General features: G+C 38.6%; 2 protein-coding genes across 3 annotated transcripts in view; one reads left to right on the forward strand and one right to left on the reverse strand.

Moving 5' to 3' along the window:
• pdgfc (platelet derived growth factor c) overlaps positions 1-3189 on the reverse strand; it is a 52116-nt gene extending 48927 nt beyond the window's left edge. Inside the window, exon 1 of the mRNA XM_082506203.1 lies at positions 2417-3189. Coding sequence (XP_082362329.1) covers positions 2417-2594 — 178 coding nt within the window. The 5' untranslated portion in view covers positions 2595-3189. The remainder of the gene's footprint in view (positions 1-2416) is intronic.
• A 6733-nt stretch (positions 3190-9922) lies between these two features.
• glrbb (glycine receptor, beta b) overlaps positions 9923-21100 on the forward strand; it is a 29500-nt gene continuing 18322 nt past the window's right edge. Inside the window, exons 1-4 of one of the 2 annotated variants that reach the window (XM_082503005.1) lie at positions 9923-10590; positions 14015-14143; positions 16892-16998; positions 18433-18500. In XM_082503005.1, the coding sequence (XP_082359131.1) occupies positions 14022-14143; positions 16892-16998; positions 18433-18500 (297 nt within the window). In that variant the 5' untranslated portion in view covers positions 9923-10590; positions 14015-14021. The remainder of the gene's footprint in view (positions 10591-14014; positions 14144-16891; positions 16999-18432; positions 18501-21100) is intronic. The other variant, XM_082503004.1, reaches the window with a different exon arrangement.

The following is a 21100-nucleotide window of genomic DNA, read 5'->3' on the forward strand; positions in this document are numbered from 1 at the left end:
CTGTGATCATTGGCAGGTCTAGTGTGGTGCATACCTTCCTCCAGTGGTGCTCGGGGGGTTATGTGGGAATATCACAGGTAATCCGCATCTCCTACAAATATCTGTTGCTGGATTTTTCTGAAAATATCTGGCTCTCTGCTTATGGGTGGCCTTGGCAAAAAAAACATGGCCTTCTACGGGAAAGAGAAGGCAAACCACTTATCTCGGAGAAGTGATATAAGAGGTGCCCCTGAGATGACCTGTGTGATCGGGAAGCTGAGATGGAGCTTTAGCTGGGTTTGCAGTGTTGACAACTGGTATCAGGCCATCACTGCATAATGAAACAAGCTTATAGGCTATTAAATAATAAGTCAATCAGTGCTACATCATAGTATACAGACTGTGAATCATGTTGTTTCATCACAAATCAAAATCCTGTCTCATATAAAATGTGTTTTATGATGATATAAACTTTTGATTTCCTCTTGCAAATGCTTGAGAATGAAAGTAATACTCGCTGGATCCGATCCTCTGATGTTATTTGCTTCATTCCAGAGAGGTAGGCTGTTTTTGCCTTTCTGGCAAAAACAGGACAACATTGTTGTTTCTAACTTTTTCAGAAACAGCAATGTTGTTTTACCTTTAATAAAACAATATGTTGAAGACCAAAGGCTGGGGTAGCGCTTGAGCTAGATTGATACATGTACTTTCCGTCAGCGCTATTTCATTTTCAAAACCTTACACTACACAGCTTCTTTGTAGTGCCTGGAGAAGTCATTTTTAGCAGTGTTTCCTCTTAATAACCATGAAACCCTATAGTCATGTGGCAAACACATAAAAATGACATGCACAACACTGTAACATTATTCTCACCAGTGGAGCAAAGAAATGTTGACGTTATTTATTACCCCAAAACACAGAATTTTGATTTTAGAGTTCATTTTGAGAGTTTTTGTCCAAATCATTCATTGTGACAGATGGTTACTCTGCACAGCTCTGGCTCTCAATGGGAGATGGTGCCCTCTGATATCTTATGGAGTCATCAGCAGCCGCTTGCCAAGTTTAATACGACTGGGGACCGTAACTCTCCAGGCAACTACTACTAAACATGCCAGACAGGTCTGGCTTCTCCCCTCCGTCAGATCGATATCAAATTGTCTCACAGAGCATCTGCAATCAAGCACAGCAGAATAGAGCACTCAGACACTCCAGTCAAAGGTTACAGACGGTCTGGCCAGCTTTGCCCTCAGCCAAAGTGTGACCGCCTTTTTAAAGAGTTCCTTGACAGTTTAACATCTCCCCCACCACACTTCCCCTCCACCTCCTTCATCACTCTCCCTGCCCTCCCTCCCTCCTCTCTGTTGTTTTCCTTTCTCAGCCGTCCTGATTAAACCTGGATATCCCACCAGGAGGCTCTGATTTCCCAACCCTGACTGTTACTGTAGTGAAGTCAGAGCTGCATGCCCTCACACAAGTCGAGTCAAACCTACTGGTTACTGAAGATCAAGAAATGTATGAAGATTAACCATATCTACAAGATATAGGTACTTTAAGCTATGTGATACATAGTCTGCTTCTATGTCACGACTTGTTATGTGCTTCACATAAGCAAAATAATAATCAAACATCACATTTTAGGACTCCTGACTAAAAGGCTCACATGCACAGGATCGGTCACACATAAACTATTCTATGGCAAGCTTTTTGGACTTACATTTCTTGTACCAGCATGTCTTGGCTTCTTTTGTAATTCTTATAAACCTTTGTCATTCATATGCAGGACATATAAAGTTTGTTATGAAGAGATAATGTCAGCACTGGGAATATAAGGGATCAAGATATAAAACTTAAAATAAGCCAAAACTAATAATCATAATACACAATCTTAAGTATTAAATTAAGATTTGAAAGATGCTTACAACAACAAAGAACAACAAAGACTGTCAAATTCCCCATGATGGCAAAACAATCACTGGAGGCTAATTATTTACTTACTTAGCTAAACACAGTTATAATCTTGTCATTAGCATGGAAATAAAATTAAACAGGGAAAAATGGGGGGAAGGATTTCAGAATTAGTGAAGTTCATTGGAGTCATTTCACATGAGCCCCAAATTACATCGCCCTGAGTGACTGCTCCTGAATGAATGGAGCCTTTTTTTATGATCACAAGAAAAACTTCTCCCGAGGGGCAAGGAATTTCAGAAGGGTTTCTCCTTTTAAGCATACGGGGTACGCTTTAAAGGTAAAGGGTAATACTGCACTTCCTATCCTGGATAATACTGGTTGAACTAAATAAAATGCTTCTATTCATTCAAAAGATGTACTTTTTGAAAGGAATGTCTTTAAGCCCAGTAAGAATGAGCATCTAGGTTGTGTGAGCAATCATTCAAAAGTTTGAACTTTTAAGAATGAACTAGAATGCATCGAAACTCACCGTTTTGCTCCTTTACGCTTGGTAGGGGAAATTTGCTGACATGACTTGATTCAGCTTCCGAGCCATATTGTTGGAGAAGCGATGCAAGAAGGAATATTAATGGAAGGATCATTTGGATGAGTGGTAGCCGGCGATCACAAAGCGCTGTAGACGGGACGGTTTGTATCACCACACACATGCGTCGTTTACAGGGCACCAGTGCTGTTTCGGACACATTTGGAGAGGATAAGCGCAGAGTAAAATCCACTTAATTTTAAGCATCAGTCCTTCGGAGGAAAGTTCGGGAACAAAATTTTAACTTGAGAAGTTAGAACGACTCCTCTGCGGAGGTTCCGAACCTGCCGCTGCTGCGCAGAGCAAATGCGCACCTGTTGGTTCAATGGGAAGTTGAGCAAAGTTTAGTTTTATGTTGCTATAATCCCGGTATTAGTTATAAAAAACACCCTTATGCACGCATATAATCTACGCGACGAGAACATTAGAAAGACACAGTCGCATTTTGGGGAAAGCGCGCGTCCACGGTGCGTTCTTCACTCCGTCTGATAAATCCCTGCAGATCTTTACGCATTACAGCAAAGGCTCACACACAGAGACAGCGAGAGAGTGAAGCAACTTGATACAGCCTGTACTTTGAAACCATTCGCAACACCGAGACGTTTTCTGTTTTCTGGCGCGGTCTAGAGTCATAACTTGGAGCCTGAGATAAAATATCGCTGCGCGCCCGGGGTTGGCTTTTTGGAGACTGGCAACTGACGCACAACAGGTGCTATACATAAAGTACAACTTCTCAGCGGAGGAAACTCCCAGGATGTTAACTATTCAGTTGCTGCCTGGTTTAACGAGGTGTTCCACTCCCTTACGGGTCCGTTTTATGTTTTGTTTTTGTTTTGTTTGTTTGATGGTTGCGCACTTTTCAAATAATTTCTAGCCAAAAGTTTCAGCCTCCCGAGATCACACAGTCTGTTGTTAAGGATAAGGTTTACATAAGCGGTAATACTTTTGGAAATATATCTTTAAAACTACAGAATAACTTAAAACACTATAACACCAGATTAAACGATATATTGTAAATATAAAGATATAAGAGTAGAGATACAAAAATGTGAAGGAGACATTTTAGGCTATTTCTGGATTTTTTTTTAAGGGACACATTTCACTTTCTGCTGTGTGTACACCAGTTGTACCCACTGTCTTACTAGTCCTTTATCTGTTTCTCTGCTTATTTTACTGGACTACAACACCATGGCCCGATTGCATTTTTATCCCATTAAATCATGATCCATCCAATGTATAATATATACAGTGCAGTTCACAGTATATATTCACATCAGGAGTCCCATGATTCAGACTAAAACCTTCCATATAACATTCCTAAGTAACATTGTTTAACCACTGAGTAATTGTTTAAAACCTTGATTCACTGAATGAAAGATAAATGCGCCCCAAAAGAAAACTTTTTAACATGCAGTTTTGTGCTCCCCTGGAATGTTTCTGTGGAAGGAAATGTTTAAGGTTCTCAATTTGTCATATCAAAGCAGAGACACCGCTTGAAACAATACTCCCTCCTGTTCCCAATTTCCTTTCTCCCCAGCACAATGTTGTACCTCATCAACTGTGTTTTATGTGGTTCCTCCCATCCTATTGTTGGCAAAATGCAACAGTGTATCCCCCGCTGTATGGTAAGTCTGCTGCAGCACAGACACAACAATCAAAGGGGAGCTGGAGACATATTGAACCCATTGAGCCAGACGCATGATGCAATGCTGCAGCAATTTACCCCCAGCCTCACATAGCTTAGAAACTACCAACTTAAAGAGAATATAGAGCAACCATCTCTCCAGCATCAAGGTAAGAAGGGAAGCTTTTGTGGTTTTAATCCAAGTTAATGGCTCAGGAAAGAAGGCGTGGGACATTGATGCAGTCATTTCATACTTGTGTTGCCCCTGTGGAGAGGGGCATATAGAGGTCTTCATGTGCCTGTTGGAAGGGCCAAGGCCCTTTGTGTAAAGGAGGGTATCACATTCCAGCCCTGCGAGCGCCTGCAGCAGATGTCAGCACTTCACATCGTGGAATCCCTCTCTCTTTCACAAAAACACACACACTCATTCACCCCATGAGGTTTTGTCTGTAAAAGCTGGGTATTTTGTCTTGTTGTCCACATTTGATTGCCGCTTCCATGGTGGTCTTGTGAAACGCAAAGTCTTTGATACAAAGAAATATAATAAACAGAGGAAATTAGAAACAAGTTAGGCTATTTGGGTCACGCCAAACATGCAGAGACAAGCCAGCTAGGAGAGCTCTGTGTCCACTGAGCAGAGTGCAAGTGGAAATGTATACAATGGAGAATTCACACTCATCGTATACTGCTTAAATCCCCTTAGACTTGCTTGCTGTTATGAGATGCATTCTGTCAAGCAAACAAATGCCCTCAAACATCAGTCACCATTAGAAAACACATCTGTCATAGGTTTTTTTTTTTGTTTTTTTGGGGTTTTTTTTTAAAAACACCTTTGTGGTGAAGAGAAACACAAGTGAATGAAAATGTTAAATTACTTAATTTATACTGTAAAACCAGTTGTTGCAGCAGCATGAACTTTATCTGTGTAGTCCAGTAAATCATTTTATTTACTCACCCATACATAACAAACATATATCTATCTCTGTACCTGATCAGCTGTTATATCATCATATTCATCCTCTAAAAGGCATACTGACCTTCAGCACGCAGTCAAACTTTTATATCAGAGACATTCTGGTGTTTTATGGACATTAAGGTCTCATGTTGATAAGTGAAAAGTTTCAATAATTGCCCCTGGCTGTACTTGGCTTTGAGACCAGAGCCCCCTGGTGGTGCCCCTCAGAGCTACAGGCAATGTTTGCCCCTTGAAATTCCTAAAGATACTGCAAGGGGTGTGGAATTTGTTTATTTTTATTCCACCAGGGGAAGCATATTTTATCTGATGATTCAAGATATTTCCAGGTTAAAACGAATCAGATGTGCTTATCATGTTCAGGTGTTCAGGGACACAATGCTGCTTCTTCTAAAGCGTGCTGTAGTAGAAATAAATATATGCTTAAGTGGTAAACTGATCATCAGTAATATTGTACATACAGTATATTCATTCATTCAAAAAGTATTGAAGTGCATGACTTCAGTTTGGCTTCAGTTGTGCATAAATTACACAAAATCAAATACACTGCTGTCCAATATAATCGCTTAGCTGAGTTCACTCCACAGCAAAACCTGAATATAATTCAGTTTAAATCCAATTATAAGTTTAATAATGCTGTCTGACTACATTTGTTATTGCTGCTTGATGCCCTGAAAATGAGAAAGAATGAATGTCTGCAGTGTGGTAGTGCAGCTGGGATGAACACCTGGCTGGATATCTACGAGATTTTTACTTTGAGAACACATGCATTGAAAACCTAAAAAAAAATAATCTTGCTGTTAATCTTGCTGGAATCAACTAAAACAGAATAGCTAAAAAAATTAAAAATTAAAAATCTTGATTCACTGTAACCGTTTAGTTATGTTAGACATTTCAGTTTGGAAAGAGCTTTTTGTCCTTCAGGATTTCCCCTCTTACACAATCCTTATTCAGGAAAGTGATCCAAACATATTTGAAAGGAACTCTCCTTCTTAACAGATTTCTGGCTCGATGCCTCCATCATAATTTTGGATACTGTAGCACTTCCTAAACATCTGCTGACAAGGAAGACTCAGTTTCCATGATAGCATTCTGCTTATTTAATGATCCAAGGATCTCATATTACACTGCCAAAGTTCATCAATACATTACTGAACTGGAATCCAGGACAGTGTAATGATGAATTTTCTCTCCTTATCTATTGTTTTACTGACGTATGAGCATGCTGCTTGAATGTAAAATAGATACTGACAAGATCATATATGTGTACAGGCCAGACATGCAGAGAGAAAAGACTTTAATCAATAAACCAGGAACTGGAAGTTGGAAGATACTAATCCTCGTATGTGTCAGTGTACTACCTTTTGAATGTACTAATGAACATGTTGCAGACCTTCATATAGTTTGAAATATATTTTACTTGTACATAGTAAAATAGGAAAATGTCTGTAGCTGTAATTTTGACAGCAGTCACCTTAATAGAAAGATCACATGTTCTTCAGAAACTGATGTATTGTATTTTGCAATAAATATTGTTTTATCTCCATCCTTCATGATTTACATGAAGTTTTTATTCATTTTCACTGCTCTTATCTCAGCTCCTATGACATGTACCCGTTCGTCTTCCAAAAAATTTACATCATCATTGAATTAAAGTGCTGTCAGCAAAGCTACTCTGGGTTTAGTTAAAGAATGATCCATCCTTCTGAGATGAAAACAAACATGTTACTAAGCAGCACACAGTAAATAAATAAACAAATAAAGCTGCTTAGTAGTAACACTTCTTTGTCTCTTGATCTGTCAAAAACTCCTTTTTGATGTGACAACACATATAACTCTTCAGGGCTGCAGTGGTAGCAGAAATGTGGTTTTCATGCCAGGTTGTATTATACCACAGTAGATTGTTTCAATCCAGCCTGACATATTTCTGGAATGGCATAGGATTGTCCATCACACTCGTGGCTCATAGCCAGCTGGCTAGCGAACATTTTTCTAAACAACACAGAAGAATCCTTGTGCTTGAATGGCTGCCTCTTTATTGTAACACCAGAGCTTTGCCCTGTGACATAAATCATTAATCTCTATGCATATGGTACTGATTAATTTGTGTATGCAAATGGAATGCCTTGTCAATCAAGATCATACCACGGGGATCATCTTTGGGGAGACCGCACAAGTTGTTTGACACAATGATGCATGAGATATGGCTCAAAACTGTGGGGAAAATCAGCTCAGTGGATTTTTCTTTTTTTCTATTTAAAGAACAACAACAACAAAAAATAAAAATAAAAAATCAAACTTACTGTTACCTTCCCTCTTAATGTATGTGGGTTTTTTCTTAGAAAAACATTCAAATCTGTGCAGACATGAAAGGTAAATAGGAAGCGCTCTTTATCATCCACCAGATTATCAGTTATTTTGTGACCTATTCAATTCAGTTCAATTCAATTTTATTTACATAGCGCCAAATCACAACCACCTCAAGGGACTTTATATTGTAAGGTAGGCCCTACAATAATACTTACAAAGAGAACCTAACAATCATTTGACCCCCTATGAGCAAGCACTCTGGCGACAGTGGGAAGAAAAAAACTCCCTTTTAACAGGAAGACACCTCTGGCAAAAACCTATTTTTAAAGACAGATTTCTTTGCAATAGTCAACAACAACTTTACATGAACCATTTCAATAAATAAAAATTAAACGTGGAAACTATGGCTCAACTATTCATTGTTTTAATCCTTAACATTTAATAACACCCTGCCATTATACTGTCAGTGTTCAGTTTTTTCTGCTTTTCATTAAATTCTTTAAAAAAATAAAATCCTTAAAGTGACTGGCAGGTACAGTAACCCGCCTAAACATACTTTACAGTACTTGTGTTTGGAATGAAAATTCTTAGATTTTAGATGTTGAGGATATTATAGTCACGCTAAGCATTTTTCTTTCACAGACATATACAAAAGGCCGTACCATCAGACATTTTTAGATTAATATTTATTTACAACCAGCGGAAAGCTCAACAAAAAACATGTAAAAAGTCTTATATATGATCCATAAAATGACTTTACGTACAATAGCTTTTTGACTGAATTTAAAAATTAATGGTGACTCTGTCACAGTCAATGGTTATGATTTAAGATCTGCATTCATTAATATACCCATTCTCCGTTTCATTTATTTTTTCAGGTGTTCAATCTGGATATAAACAGCAATTACTCCACAGCAAAAGGAAAAAGACATTTCATCCTGCCATAAATCTTAAATGTGTTTTAACAAACAAGCTGACAGCACAGATGTAGCAGGTAAATCCAAATTGTTGAATTTAGATATAACAACATTTGAGAACCAGAAGTCCATTAAATAGTTGTTCTGGGGCTTTTAGTAACTTTATAGTGCATCACACTCCCATTAGGAGACACAGTTTAGCCAATATGAACTCGCAGATGTTCAAGTTTCCATTTTTCTAAGTTCCCTTCCCCATCTTCCAATGAAAACTGTGTGACAATCTAAGACATGTATAAAAACAAAGCATTTTTGTAGTTCAGTGGTGGATCTAAGTGTAAATACATACAGTACTGTGCAAAAGTCTTGAGCCGTGAAACCATTTTTTTAACACTTTGCTTCCAAAGAGTCAGACTTGCAATTATTAAAGTGGTCTTAAGTAATAGTTCTCCATAGTTTTCAAGGTCTTCCAAAGTTTTTTGTGACATTGACCATCTTATCAGTCATTTTCAGTCTAGTCCTTGTACCCGAGGATTTTCATAAGATTAATGTATCTATGTATTTATTTATTCTGTTCAACCACTTAACACTGACCTATGAAACATTTGTGTAACAAAGAAAATGCACCTCACTTGAAGGATGAACCAGAACCACACTTTATTACTAACAGCCTATCACAAACATATCCATAGATTCCAAACATACTGCTAGTGCGGTAAAAGCATACCTGCATGGAACCCCCTTCCCCAAAAAAGGCAGCCAACATCATAAGTAGTGCTTTTAATGTCCTTCAAGAAGCTTGGAAAACTATTCCCAAAGACAAATGAAAGAAATTACAAGGGAGCCTTCCTAACAGAGTATAGGTTGTGTTGAAGAATAAAAGTGGTCATACCAAATATTTACTTTCGAGCTTGTTAAATTTGCACAAACTCTGTTTTTGCCTTCTGTGCTGTATTTCCATGTGTGATTGCACATGTTTCAATAAATTGCTGCATCAATTTCCCATTTTCCCCAAAAATATAAAGAGATGAGGGGTGGCTCAAGATGTTTCGCAGTACAGTACAGTTGTTGAAGACACACACACAGGCGCACACACGCACAAAAAAGGCCCTTTCATTGCACGGGGACACTGAGACCAAAAGTCATAAGATTTTCTGTCAACACTGAGCCAGAGTTCTGAATTACATTCAACTCTGACGTCTTGACATCACCAGTGGTCTGCTATATCACACCAAAGATGGTTAAGCCAAGAAGCTGTGCCAATGCATTTCATTGTGGTGATACTTTTTGCATCGACAGTGGGCTGCCTTAATGTGGAAATAATGAAAATTTTACTCAAAATATATAAGGCTGTATGGCGTCTGTTGTGTACATTAGCAGCAGCTGAGGATGTGGAAGACGGGAATGTAAATGTTTATGAAATATGAACATCTTCAGAATGAGTTTGTGATTCTTTACACCAAAATACGTGAGATCAGATTGCTCTGTGTCCTACAAACTAAAATATGTTTGAGACTTCTGCATTATGCAATTAAAGCAGTCATCATTTTTATCTGGATGATAGAAACACATACTATATTGTTTTATCTTCTTTGTCACTGATTTAATGAGTCACATTTTCACATATACAAAAAATCAGCTTTTTATCTCACATCTAAAATAGTCTAGGTCATACTACGGCACATGATTACCACACAGTCTATTACTACATAATACATAGAAATAGAAGCTTGAGTATCTTATTGGATTCATAATTTCTAATAAAGCGCTCTCTATTTTCATCCATCTGCTGCTAAATACCACTCAGTCCCAGCCATAAGTAGTGATGCGTTTGCGTCTATCCCGTGAAAGAGAGCTTTTATTTCCTGCCGTCACGTCTCCGTCTAGCAGCGGCTGTGGATGTGGAGGCGGGGAGCGGCTGTCCGTGGTGCTGATGGGAATGATGCTCTCCAGTTCTGTGCAGCCGCTACTGCGCATGTTGCATGACAGGTACACGCAAGCCTCCATCTTGGGCATCCCAAGCTAAGGCGAAAGGGCAGCAGCCATATACACGTTGATTTAAAAATAACAACAAACGGGCTCGGAAACCAAAACAACAACAAAAAAAAAATTGGCAATTTGCCGAGATGTAACTTTTCCCCTCAAACCAATTGAACTAATCGCTTCAGTGCAGGAAGACGGAAACAGAATGGAAAAGAAAGGGAGCGAATGGTCGTGGAAGCTCTGTTAACCACTGTTTTCACAGTCAGCTTGAGTGGATCGAGATTTCTGAGGAATTGACAGGTGACAAAGCCAAACGGTAAGCAGAACTGCGTACCGTGTTTCGCGAGAGATGACTTTGTGTTATTTATGTTCATAGCGTGCGCTCGCATGTAGTGAAATCGCATGCTCGTGTTCATATGTGTTGGCATCTTCTTTCTGCATCCCCCACCCACCCCCGTCATGGTGGTCGCTGTATCCTCTGCTCTTCTGATGCTCAGGCTTCGGGCGAGTGTCAGCCTCTCTTACTTACTTTTCTGTTGTTAGAAAGAGACCGAATGCGACGTGCAGCCACAGGTTGTGAGAGCACCGGCAGTGTGCGGATTTATTTTTCTTTGGTTCCATTTCAGTATTTTTCTTGAATACATCTGAGGCCTTTCCTCGTGGATTATTGGATTAAGCAGTAATAAATAATCTAGTTTTAAGTGGTGATATTACCAGGAATATGACCTATACTTATATACATATCTCAGTTCCACCAAATGACATGGCCGGACTGTTATATCATCAACATTAATATAATAAATAAGTATTCGTTTATTTACCTAAATGTAAACCCTCTTCCCGGCAGAAATAATTTTAGGTGTTTTGTTTAATGTCCAGAATCTTAAAAAAAAAAGACACTGTGCTCTAGTGGCAGATTGGCTTTAATTGTTTATTATCCCATGACCCGTAGGGCAAACCATGTAGCCCGCTTGAGTCACTGTCAGCCGTTGCATGACAAAGCCTCTGCCGTTTTAACTTTGCCCCTAGTAAAACAGAGCTAGGGCAATGTTCTTCAGTGGTGGCACACAGATGAGTCAGACAGTGCCAAGGTCGAGTTATAGTTTCAGCTGAACTCATATTTATGCTTTAATATCAGTTGGGTGGACGCGTGATTGAGGGTTTTGTTTTGTTTTTTAATTTTGATTGTACACAATTATATATCGACTGGCTTCTCTGAGCTCCACTTTGGGACTGGGACCCAAAAGAGATGTCAAAATAGATATATTTTGACAAAAGCAGATCACTAACTTCTCTCTTCAAGTTGTATAGGTGCACGCTTCAAAAGAAGACAAAATAATGCAACTATGATAAGAAGACACATGCATAAGGATTAAGCTTTCACAATCCCAACAAATATTATGAACCAGTGCGATAATGTTCAGCACTATCAAGAATTTCAAATATGTCTTATTTGGTATTCAGACTCTTTTATTCGCTACAGTGCGATGCATACTAGTTGTATACATGCCTCTGCTTCATCCTTCTCCTTATCAGGTAGAATGTGGAAAGAAGCTGAGATTTCACCTACAGAAATGCAAAGGGGAATGTAGTGGCGAATTTCTGTCCCAAGCTTCGAAAAAATAATTCTTCCACTTCTTAATGTGAGCTGTTCAGATTTATTTCTGACTCGTACATACAAACAAAAGATGTCACGGTCAAAAAACTATTTGCTGCTACAGCGCACATTTCCATTGCCGTCCTGGCTCACTCTAACCTGCTACCACACATGCGCTGTAATGTTTTCTTACCCGACACAAATTAAACGTGCAGCATGTAACATAATAACTGAAACAGTATCAAAAATATTTCTCTATAGATTGGCTCTAACATTTCCAGCCCCCTAATTGGAGGGCGTGAAGACTGACAATTAGCGAACACTTACAAAAGAGCCAAATAACATTAACACTTCCTGTATCACACATGGTCATTCAAATTATCTTTCACAAAACCTGTAACCGATCAGAACATATACTGTATTTTCTCATTCCAAGTTACATGACATTCTCACAGATCAAGCATAGCTTGTCAATGGGTCTTTCTAAGGTGTTAGTCTTTGTCTTGATGATCACACGCCGCACCAGACCCTTAGCATCTGGAATACACGAAGAACTCTCCCCAACATCCACGAGCTTCTTGGCGCTGACTCGTCGACCACCATTACAATGTCCCCCACAGTTACATTTCTTCTGACCTGAGTCCACTTTTGACGCTCTTGAAGCATAGGCAAATACTCGCGCACCCACCTCTTCCAAAACAAGTCAGCAAGATATTGCACTTGCTTCCAACGGCGGCGGGAGTATGAGTCTTCCTTTCTGAAAAGTCCAGGAGGCAAACCCGGCTTTTAGGCGTCAGTGGTTCCAGGTCTGTTGGATCATCTGTTACTGTAGTCAGCGGTCTATTTCTCTATAGATTGGCTCTAACAGGGAAGATTGCATAGAGAATTTGTAGGTTGCATAAGAAATTATTTCTCAGAAATGTGGTTGAGTTGTGAAGTCCAACATTTGACACTGCTCCAGCTGTTGCCATCTGAGACGTGTGGATTAGCTTTGACATTATGCTGGCCAGGCGAGTAGTATCCAGCCCTCTGGTTTTCAGGAATTTTCCAAATCGATAAACCAATGTTGTCTTTGTTTGGGCAACTTGTTTGCATGGAGCCAAAAGGCATTGCACTCTGTACAGTTCTCAGTGCACTCAGGAAAGGATTTCTGTTGAGGAAGATGATGATCGATGTGAAGGCAAGGAGTAGACAGGGAGTTGCTGGGTCAAGGCAGTGAGACAAGGAGAGAGAGACAGACAGAGAGTATTTCTGTCTAGACGGCCTCAGTTAATACACAAGATATATGTTTGGATGAGTGTGTGTTTGTAAGCTGGTGTTGCTGCCTTGCTGTTGGTCTCAGTATCCCAATGCAATGAAAGGGCAACACTTCTAGATGGACAATGAATCACACAGGTACTGTGGTTGCAAGATGATTAATGGCCTCTATCAAGAAATGCAAAAATGCTCTGTGTGTTTGTGTAAGTGTGCATTTGTATAGTTTTGTTACTGTAAATACACAGGACCATATTATCTGTTAGTTGCCTTCACTTTAGTATTATGTTGTAAGAAATGACTGACCAATAGGGAGTGTTGGTCATAACACTCCAAGGGTTAGAAATCTAAACATGATTGTTGAAATCTAAAAAATACATTTAGAAAAAAGTCCTATTGAGCCTTTTTGATGTAAGTTCTGGACTAAACTGAAGGATATTGTAGGCGATATTTATTTCAGCTATCCTTTAAAGGTCACATTCAGCTGACGAGTCCTCAATGACCATTGTTATTCAGGTGCAATGCTTCAGTGATTGAATTTATGCTTGAACTTGCTCTGCTTTATTAAACCTTGTCAGACTGATTCATCTGTATTTCAGACATTTACTGTATGTGACATGCATCTAGAGGAAATATGAATCGATGATGTTAAAAAGAGTAAGGGGCAAAGTTGCAGTGTTCAGGAAACAACAAGCTCTGAAGCTTTAAGCTCTAGCCAACAAGGAAGCCATAGAATTACTGTCACATAACAGCTGAATTTGTGGAATGTGAAAAAAAAATCATTGGATTCACAATTCCAAATCATTTCTTTTGTTCTTGTCCCTCCATTTTTATTTTATATGGTCATTTTATTCACAATTTTTATTATTATTATTTTTCTTTTACACAGGTTCAGAATGGGCACAAGGAAGTTCGCCATTATTCTCCTAGTTCTCTTTCTTTGCTTAGACGGAGGATTTGCCAAAGAAAAAGGAGCAAAGAAAGGAAAGAAGAAAGGGAAGCATGTTTACTGTCCATCGTAAGTACCGTGTGGAATAAACAACATCGTGCTGTGTCATATTGGCCTCTGGCGTATTGACTAGGCATGTTAGCTTGATGGCTCTATACACAGTAATGCATACGTTTTTCTTGTATACAAGTCGAATAAAGAAGTAAGTTTTGTTGTTGTGAAATTTGTTTGCAATCTCTGTTTTAAATCCATTCACTTTAATCTCTTAGAAAACCTAAACATTTTCTATGAGTAGAATTTGGTTCTGCTTGATTGGCTTCAGTCAGTCAGCATTAGCTCTTGCTAATGATGTTTCTTCAGCCTTACATGTCCATGAGAGCGTCTTCGGATCTAACTGTTCTTGGTGGAAATTTGACTAGTCAGAGATTCTTATGGAAACACCCTGCTCTGTGCTGAGGCAGGCACCGTTTGTCAGGACGGTGCCCGCCTCTACTTTTTGGATCAGGAGCGTATGCAGAGACTTCCTTGGGTACCATTTATATGATTTTTCTCCACTGAAAATGGTCAGGAAGGACTTAGTCATCATGTTCATCTGAGGCAGCCATGGCCAGTGACCATTACAAAATGTATGGTGCACTCATCTAGGAATGGAGAGCAGTTCCTCAGCAGATCGGGACACTTGTGGAGCCAATAGACAGATGGGGAACTACTGTCCTTTGTAGAGGAGGCTATACCTCATATAAAACATTTTCTATATACATATATTATAGTGTTGGTCTATTAAATCTATTAAAAACACAAACTTGCCTTTATTTATTTTAGTTCTGAAGCATATTTCTGACCATTTGGTAAATAAATTGGAGATAAATTAGCTGAATACCGCATCTCAATTCATGTTTAAGCCATCTGCCTTTATCTACTAAAAATGTTGCCAAACCTAAAATGAGTATGTGGGTACAGATAGTAAAATGGTTGTTATCCTAATAGCAGAACAATTTGGAACGTAGGTTTGAAAAATCATATTACGAAGGTGCATTGAATAGCACCAGCAGCTCAAAGCTAGACGGTTCTGGGTTTGAAACTGCTGGCCAGGACATGGAGTTTTAATGTTCTCCTGTGCCTGTGTGGGTTTTCACCAGGTGCTCCCACCTCAATGACTGTAATTAGGCTAGGCAGTTAAGAAAATGGATGAATGGCTATTACAGTGCCTCATTTCTATTTGGGTGTAAAACATCTTAGGGGTGGACAACAATTACCCTTTGTAGGAAAAACCCTGACCAATGTTGTCAGTTCAGCATGGAGCTGAAGCATGGCGGACTTTGTCTATTTTACACCTAATGGATCTTACTTTTCAGTCTCTCCACCATACACATAAATAGATCTCAGGTTGTCATTGCCTCTTCAGTGCATGCCAAAAGGTGATTCTCAGGTTATGGTTTAAACTATAGATGTAAATACTGTAGATCACAAAAGGAATGTGACGTAATTGTGTCCTGCACGCTGAGTTAAGTGTAATGTAGAGCTGCGCTATCTTCTTCCTTAAATGGTAACAAATGTCTCTACAATGAAGTCTTGAAATGTGGGATAAACTGTTTGATGTAGAAAATTGGCAAGTGGAAGCTGTATGACATGCTTTGTGTTTAATGCTGCAGATGCCTTTGCGGATCAACTAAAGCACTTGGTTCCAGTTTAGCTCTTGTGCTTGAGATTGTCAGGAAGGTCTCTTAAAAAAAGAGGAGGAAAAAAAGCGGTTTAGCGGATGGGAATTGGGTTTTACTTTGATCAGGGGAACCGCTGAACATATACACACTGCGCAGCATTCTTGTGTAGCACTTTAGCCCATCCTCAGTGCATGATAAGGTTTACATAATAATATGTATTGAGAAGGGGGAATTCTTTGGCAGAAGCATTCATTGCCACCCAGGAGGAGGATTTTTGTTTCCCCTTTCTCTCTTGCCAGATCCCCTCCTCGTCCTTTTCTCTCTGTCCCACTGTATTTTTCATTAGTCAAGCACATGAAAACAAATGATGTTTGACTGATTGTCGTCATGTTGTTGGTGATATTTTTACCAAGCACTGTTAAGTTTTTTCAATTTTGTAGGAACATTTGAAGTAGACTTAAACAAAAAGAACTACATAGCACAAAAACAGATTATTTGTCTTGACAAGTCATTTATACTTGTCACCTGTGCGGCAGATTGATTCATTCAGGGGAAAATCATTTCAGTGGGTTACTTATTGGCTTGCTTACTGAACTAGTGCTGTTTTTATAAAGATAGTATAATATGTGCTTTGATCAAGCGTTTCACTCATTTATCTTAAAAAACCCTTGAATGATTTTAAAATGAAATATTTTTGCATCCTTTAGAATTTTTCACATACCCAAATGTTTTATTTATGGATGATTAAATGTCAGTACAACTTAAACTGCCCTGTGTTTACTGCTCAATAACATATATTTGTATGAAAACATGTTGAGATGATGAACACTGCAAATATTTCAAAATTCAGCATGTTGAGAAGAGTCTTCCATTAGCCCAAGGGATCTTGTCAACTTCCTCAGTCATAATCTGGAAACATCCCATAATAGCAGCACATTTCATTTCTAAACATTGTCTCAGTCTAACAGTTCCTTGGTGGTCCAAATCTTAAAAGCCAATTTAATCCCAGACTGGTAGCTCTCCCAGGTTATAGTTTAATCAAAGAGTATACAGAGTAGAAGTGAGTGCACTGTGCACTTTGTCTGTTCATCTGCCAGGAATTTGACCTGCTAATGTAATCGTGCCTCAAGTTCTCTCTCTGTCTTTTTATTTGCAGACAGCTGTCATCTGAGGATCTGGCCCGGGTCCCTGCAAATTCAACCAGCAACATCTTGAACAGGTTACTGATCACCTATGATCCCAGAATAAGGCCCAACTTCAAAGGCAGGTTTTCTGCTCTTTATCTGTTTCTGTCTCGTTTTTAATTTACATTCTAGCTGCAGTGCTGTCATGCTAATTAAAGAAACACGTGCATGTGTACCTCCAGATTTCTTCTAAGAGTTTAATGCTGGAGGTAGGAATGTGGAGGCATTAATCAAAATGCATTCCCTTGCAAATGTAACTTGTGCTTAAACAGTTACAGAAGGCTTGTGTTCCTGGGTTGACTTCTTGCCGATACTGCTGCATGGACAGATTTTAATAGACACTCGTGCATAGGACAAGTTGATATTTCTAAAATCTGTCTAAGGTTAGGAATCAGATTAATCAAAATTGCTAAAGCTAGCTTACAGACAAATGCACAAGTAAAAATTTGATTTTGAAGTGGAAGCATGCTTCATCTGTTACCTTTGTACAGTCATTTCTTTTTCATTTTTCATTTTTCAAAGCCCAAAAACCATCCATCGTCAGTGTTTATAGTGTACTGTACACATCACACTGCTGGGAGTACTATGTTTGTCTCACAGAAACAGCCATGAAAATAACAAAGAGGTGGCTGGTGGCCTCTTTGTCTGACTGATCGTCTCCCCAGTCTTCAGGTGGATCTGTAGTTTCCTTGCTCTGGCACTTGGCACCAGGAGCTGTATCTGGGACTTAATGTTTGATGTGTAGTGAGCCGACTTAGCATTCTCCCTCACTCCCTCCGACTGGTCCAGCAGCCAAACATCTGCTCTCCATTTCAGGGTGGCCTGAAATCCTCATCCATTAGCATCCATATCATAATCTCCCAAATTAAGAACTAAACTATGCCTTATGCATTACTTCGCTGTAACATGGCAAGCTGCTTTTATGGGCCCTATAGAATAATAGAATATAGTAATAGCAGCATTACCTTTGAATATTGATTCAAGTTAATGTTTGATTTGTTACATTAATGCAACAAAGATGTGAGCTCTATAACACGCCATAACTTGTGCATTAATTTTGTGACCTGCATGGTAGAATTTATCCAGTGAAACTTGTGAGCCTCAAGTAAACAGATCAAAGGAAATAATTTATTCAAAGCAGGGTGAGCGGTCTGCATTCATCAACAGTTTTATTAGTTTATGCAAAAGGATGAGTGGGGAGGGGTGCCAATATACAGTAAATGTTTACAGCGTGAGCTTGGCAAGAAGATGGGATGATTTTGAGAAGGGATTTTTATTATTTTGCAATGCTGGGCCTTTCACAAAACCTGACCATTAATATAATCAATTAAATCACTAGGTACAATATGTATGGTTTAGGAATGCATTTACATGGATTTACAGAACAAATGTATTGTAAACTGCAGGAGCAGTACTTGATAACTGCTTTGCTTTGAGACATGGGCGAAGCAGTTATTAGACACAAGGAATACAGTTTTCAAAATTACAATTTTCTCTCTCTTTCTAAATCCAGGAATTCCTGTGGAGGATAGAGTGAACATTTTCATCAACAGCTTTGGCTCAATCCAAGAAACAACCATGGTAAGGACTTGCTGCTGCAGTTTGACAGTATTGGTAATCAATACTTCTGCCAATCAGAAGCAGTGAATGAGAGCTGAAAACTGCTTTGGCCAAGTTTTAGGGAGAATTCATGAGCATGTTTTCTAGATGGTATTAGATCATTTAGCAGTGAATCATTATGAAGACTGGGGTTTGCATGCCTCATTTATCTGATGGCTTAATTGCTGATCAAGAAATGCAGTTTGAATACTAATTACTAGATTAAACTCAAGGACGAAGCTGGGTTGACTCTTGATCACTTAGAAAGCAATAAATGGAAATTCCCAGTTTCTAATAAGACTGGTTCACCTGGTGTGATACATCCAATCATTCAACAGTGTAATGTCACAAATTACCAAAATCAACAGTTTTATTTTATTCTTCCATGTGTGTTTTACAGAAATTAATCCAGGATGTCTTTATTACAAAAAACAAACCTTCTTCCCACTTAGCGTTAGTATGATTTGTCACATTGTCACTCATAAATCATTTTTGTGAGATAAATTTGACTTTTTTTTTCCCATATAAGTACAATCACATTTTTACTCAAATGGAAAGTTGATTAATAAAAATGTAAAATTTATAGTTGTTCTAAGGCTGACACATGTAATATGTATATGACCTTCTTTCAGAAATTTAGCAGTATTTATGTGTGTGGCAGCCAACATGCATTTCAGTGTCCTTCTCCATGTCCTGTTATTTAATGTTGTATAACTGATCCTATTTTAGTTACAGAACCTAAAGTTAGGTCCATCATTATTTTGACAAAGAGATGATTTGATTATCGATTTTTCTTAACTTTGCCTCAGTACACAAACACTGTGAATTTAAAATCAAACGTGATTTATATGCAGATTTTGAGCTTTAATTCAAGGGCTTTTACAGACTTTTTGCATCAACTGTTGAGGGATCACAGTTATTTTTATACCTAACCACCCATTTTCAGAGGCTTACTTACATAATTTTAAATATAAGATTAGTTTTGAATATTTTGATGAAAACCCTTTACAGTCAATGACTCCCTTGAAGTCTAGAGCCCACTGACATCACCAAATGCTACATTTAGTTTTGTATTAAATATCAGATAAGCGATCTGTTTGGTTGAGATGGTGGAATTGACTTACCCATCCAAGATTTTTTCACTGCTTGGCCTTAAAAAATTCTTGCATTTCTTTTGTGGTGTGCTTCGGCTCATGATTAGTTTGCACTGTGAGAGTTTGCCCTGTGTTTCACAGCATTTGAATAAATCTCTGCAAAGAGTATAGAGCTGTACACTTCAAAATTAATCCTGCTACCTCACTCAGCAGTCATATCATCAGTAAGCCCCATTGGCCCGGTTCCAGTGGCAGCCATACATGCCAATGCTATAAAATTGCCTTCCCATGTTTGATAGGTAATATAGTATGCTTTGGCTCGTAAGCTGTTGCTTCTCTATATTTTTCTCTTCCCATCATTCTGGTAAAACGTAGTCTTGGTTTCATCTAACCAAAGGTTTTGTCAAAACTGTGCAGGTGCTTTTAATTCTGGCAAAGTCTAATCTGACCTTCTTATTCAGGAGTTTAAGTTGTGAGTTATCTTTTTGACATCTCTCATTTGGTTGCTCCATTTTTCACAAAATATCAAGGAAACTGGCCTTACATGGCCATTAAACTGCTTGTTACTCAATTTTCCAATTAGTTTTTGTGAACTATGTAAAAAATGGTTTTAGTTCCTAAACATTTTTTTGTAAAAACCCCTTCAATTAAAGTTTAAAGTCTGCACGGCAACCACATTTTTATTGTTATATTTAAAATACACTGTGGTGATGTACAGAGACAAAATTACACAAATGTCTTCGTCTTTGTCCAACAAATTATGGACCTTGCTGTATTGCCATTGAAACAACCAAATGTCCAAGAATGATCAGTGTTCAGCAGGGTTAAGTGTTCCATCATGCTCACTTTTATGAGTCATGGCACTCTGAACAAAGTCTTGGATAATATATCCTGGAGCTGGCACTGCTTGAAAATCTGCCACACGGGGAAAAGATTGGCAGCAGATAGGTAGTGTGTATTTGCTTATAAAATACTCCAGTCAAGAGTTTCACTCTATTATAGACCACTTAGGATGATAAGTGGAAAATCCTTACAAATCACAGGACCCAAAGATGGTGGAAGAAAATGAACACATCAGGAGGAAACAAACAAAGAAGAAGGGTAATGAGGAAGAAAGAGCTGAGGAAAACAAAGACCTCGAGGAAAAAGTTTTGACTAGTGAAGGAAAGTGTGAAAAACAGACACCATGTTAGAGAGAGAGAGAGAGAAAGACAAAGGTAAAGTGAAATGGATGGGAGAAGGAAGATTAAATCAGACAGTAGGAGGCCAAAGATCATTAAGATGGATAATGGAAGACAGGGATGAGGAAATTGAGTAGTGAAAAAGAATAAGATAGAGGAAGCGGGAATAAAATTAAAAAGTGTGATGGTTCAAAGTGTGATGAAAGCAAAGGAATAATAAAGACCGCAAATGGCGAGAATAATCTGAAGAAAGAGACCATAACAGCGAAGACAAAAAGGGAGGATCAAGAAAGCAAGAACAAGAGCC

Source organism: Aulonocara stuartgranti (genome assembly GCF_965226115.1).
Source record: "Aulonocara stuartgranti genome assembly, chromosome: 2".
NCBI classification, from domain to species: Eukaryota; Metazoa; Chordata; class Actinopteri; order Cichliformes; family Cichlidae; genus Aulonocara; species Aulonocara stuartgranti.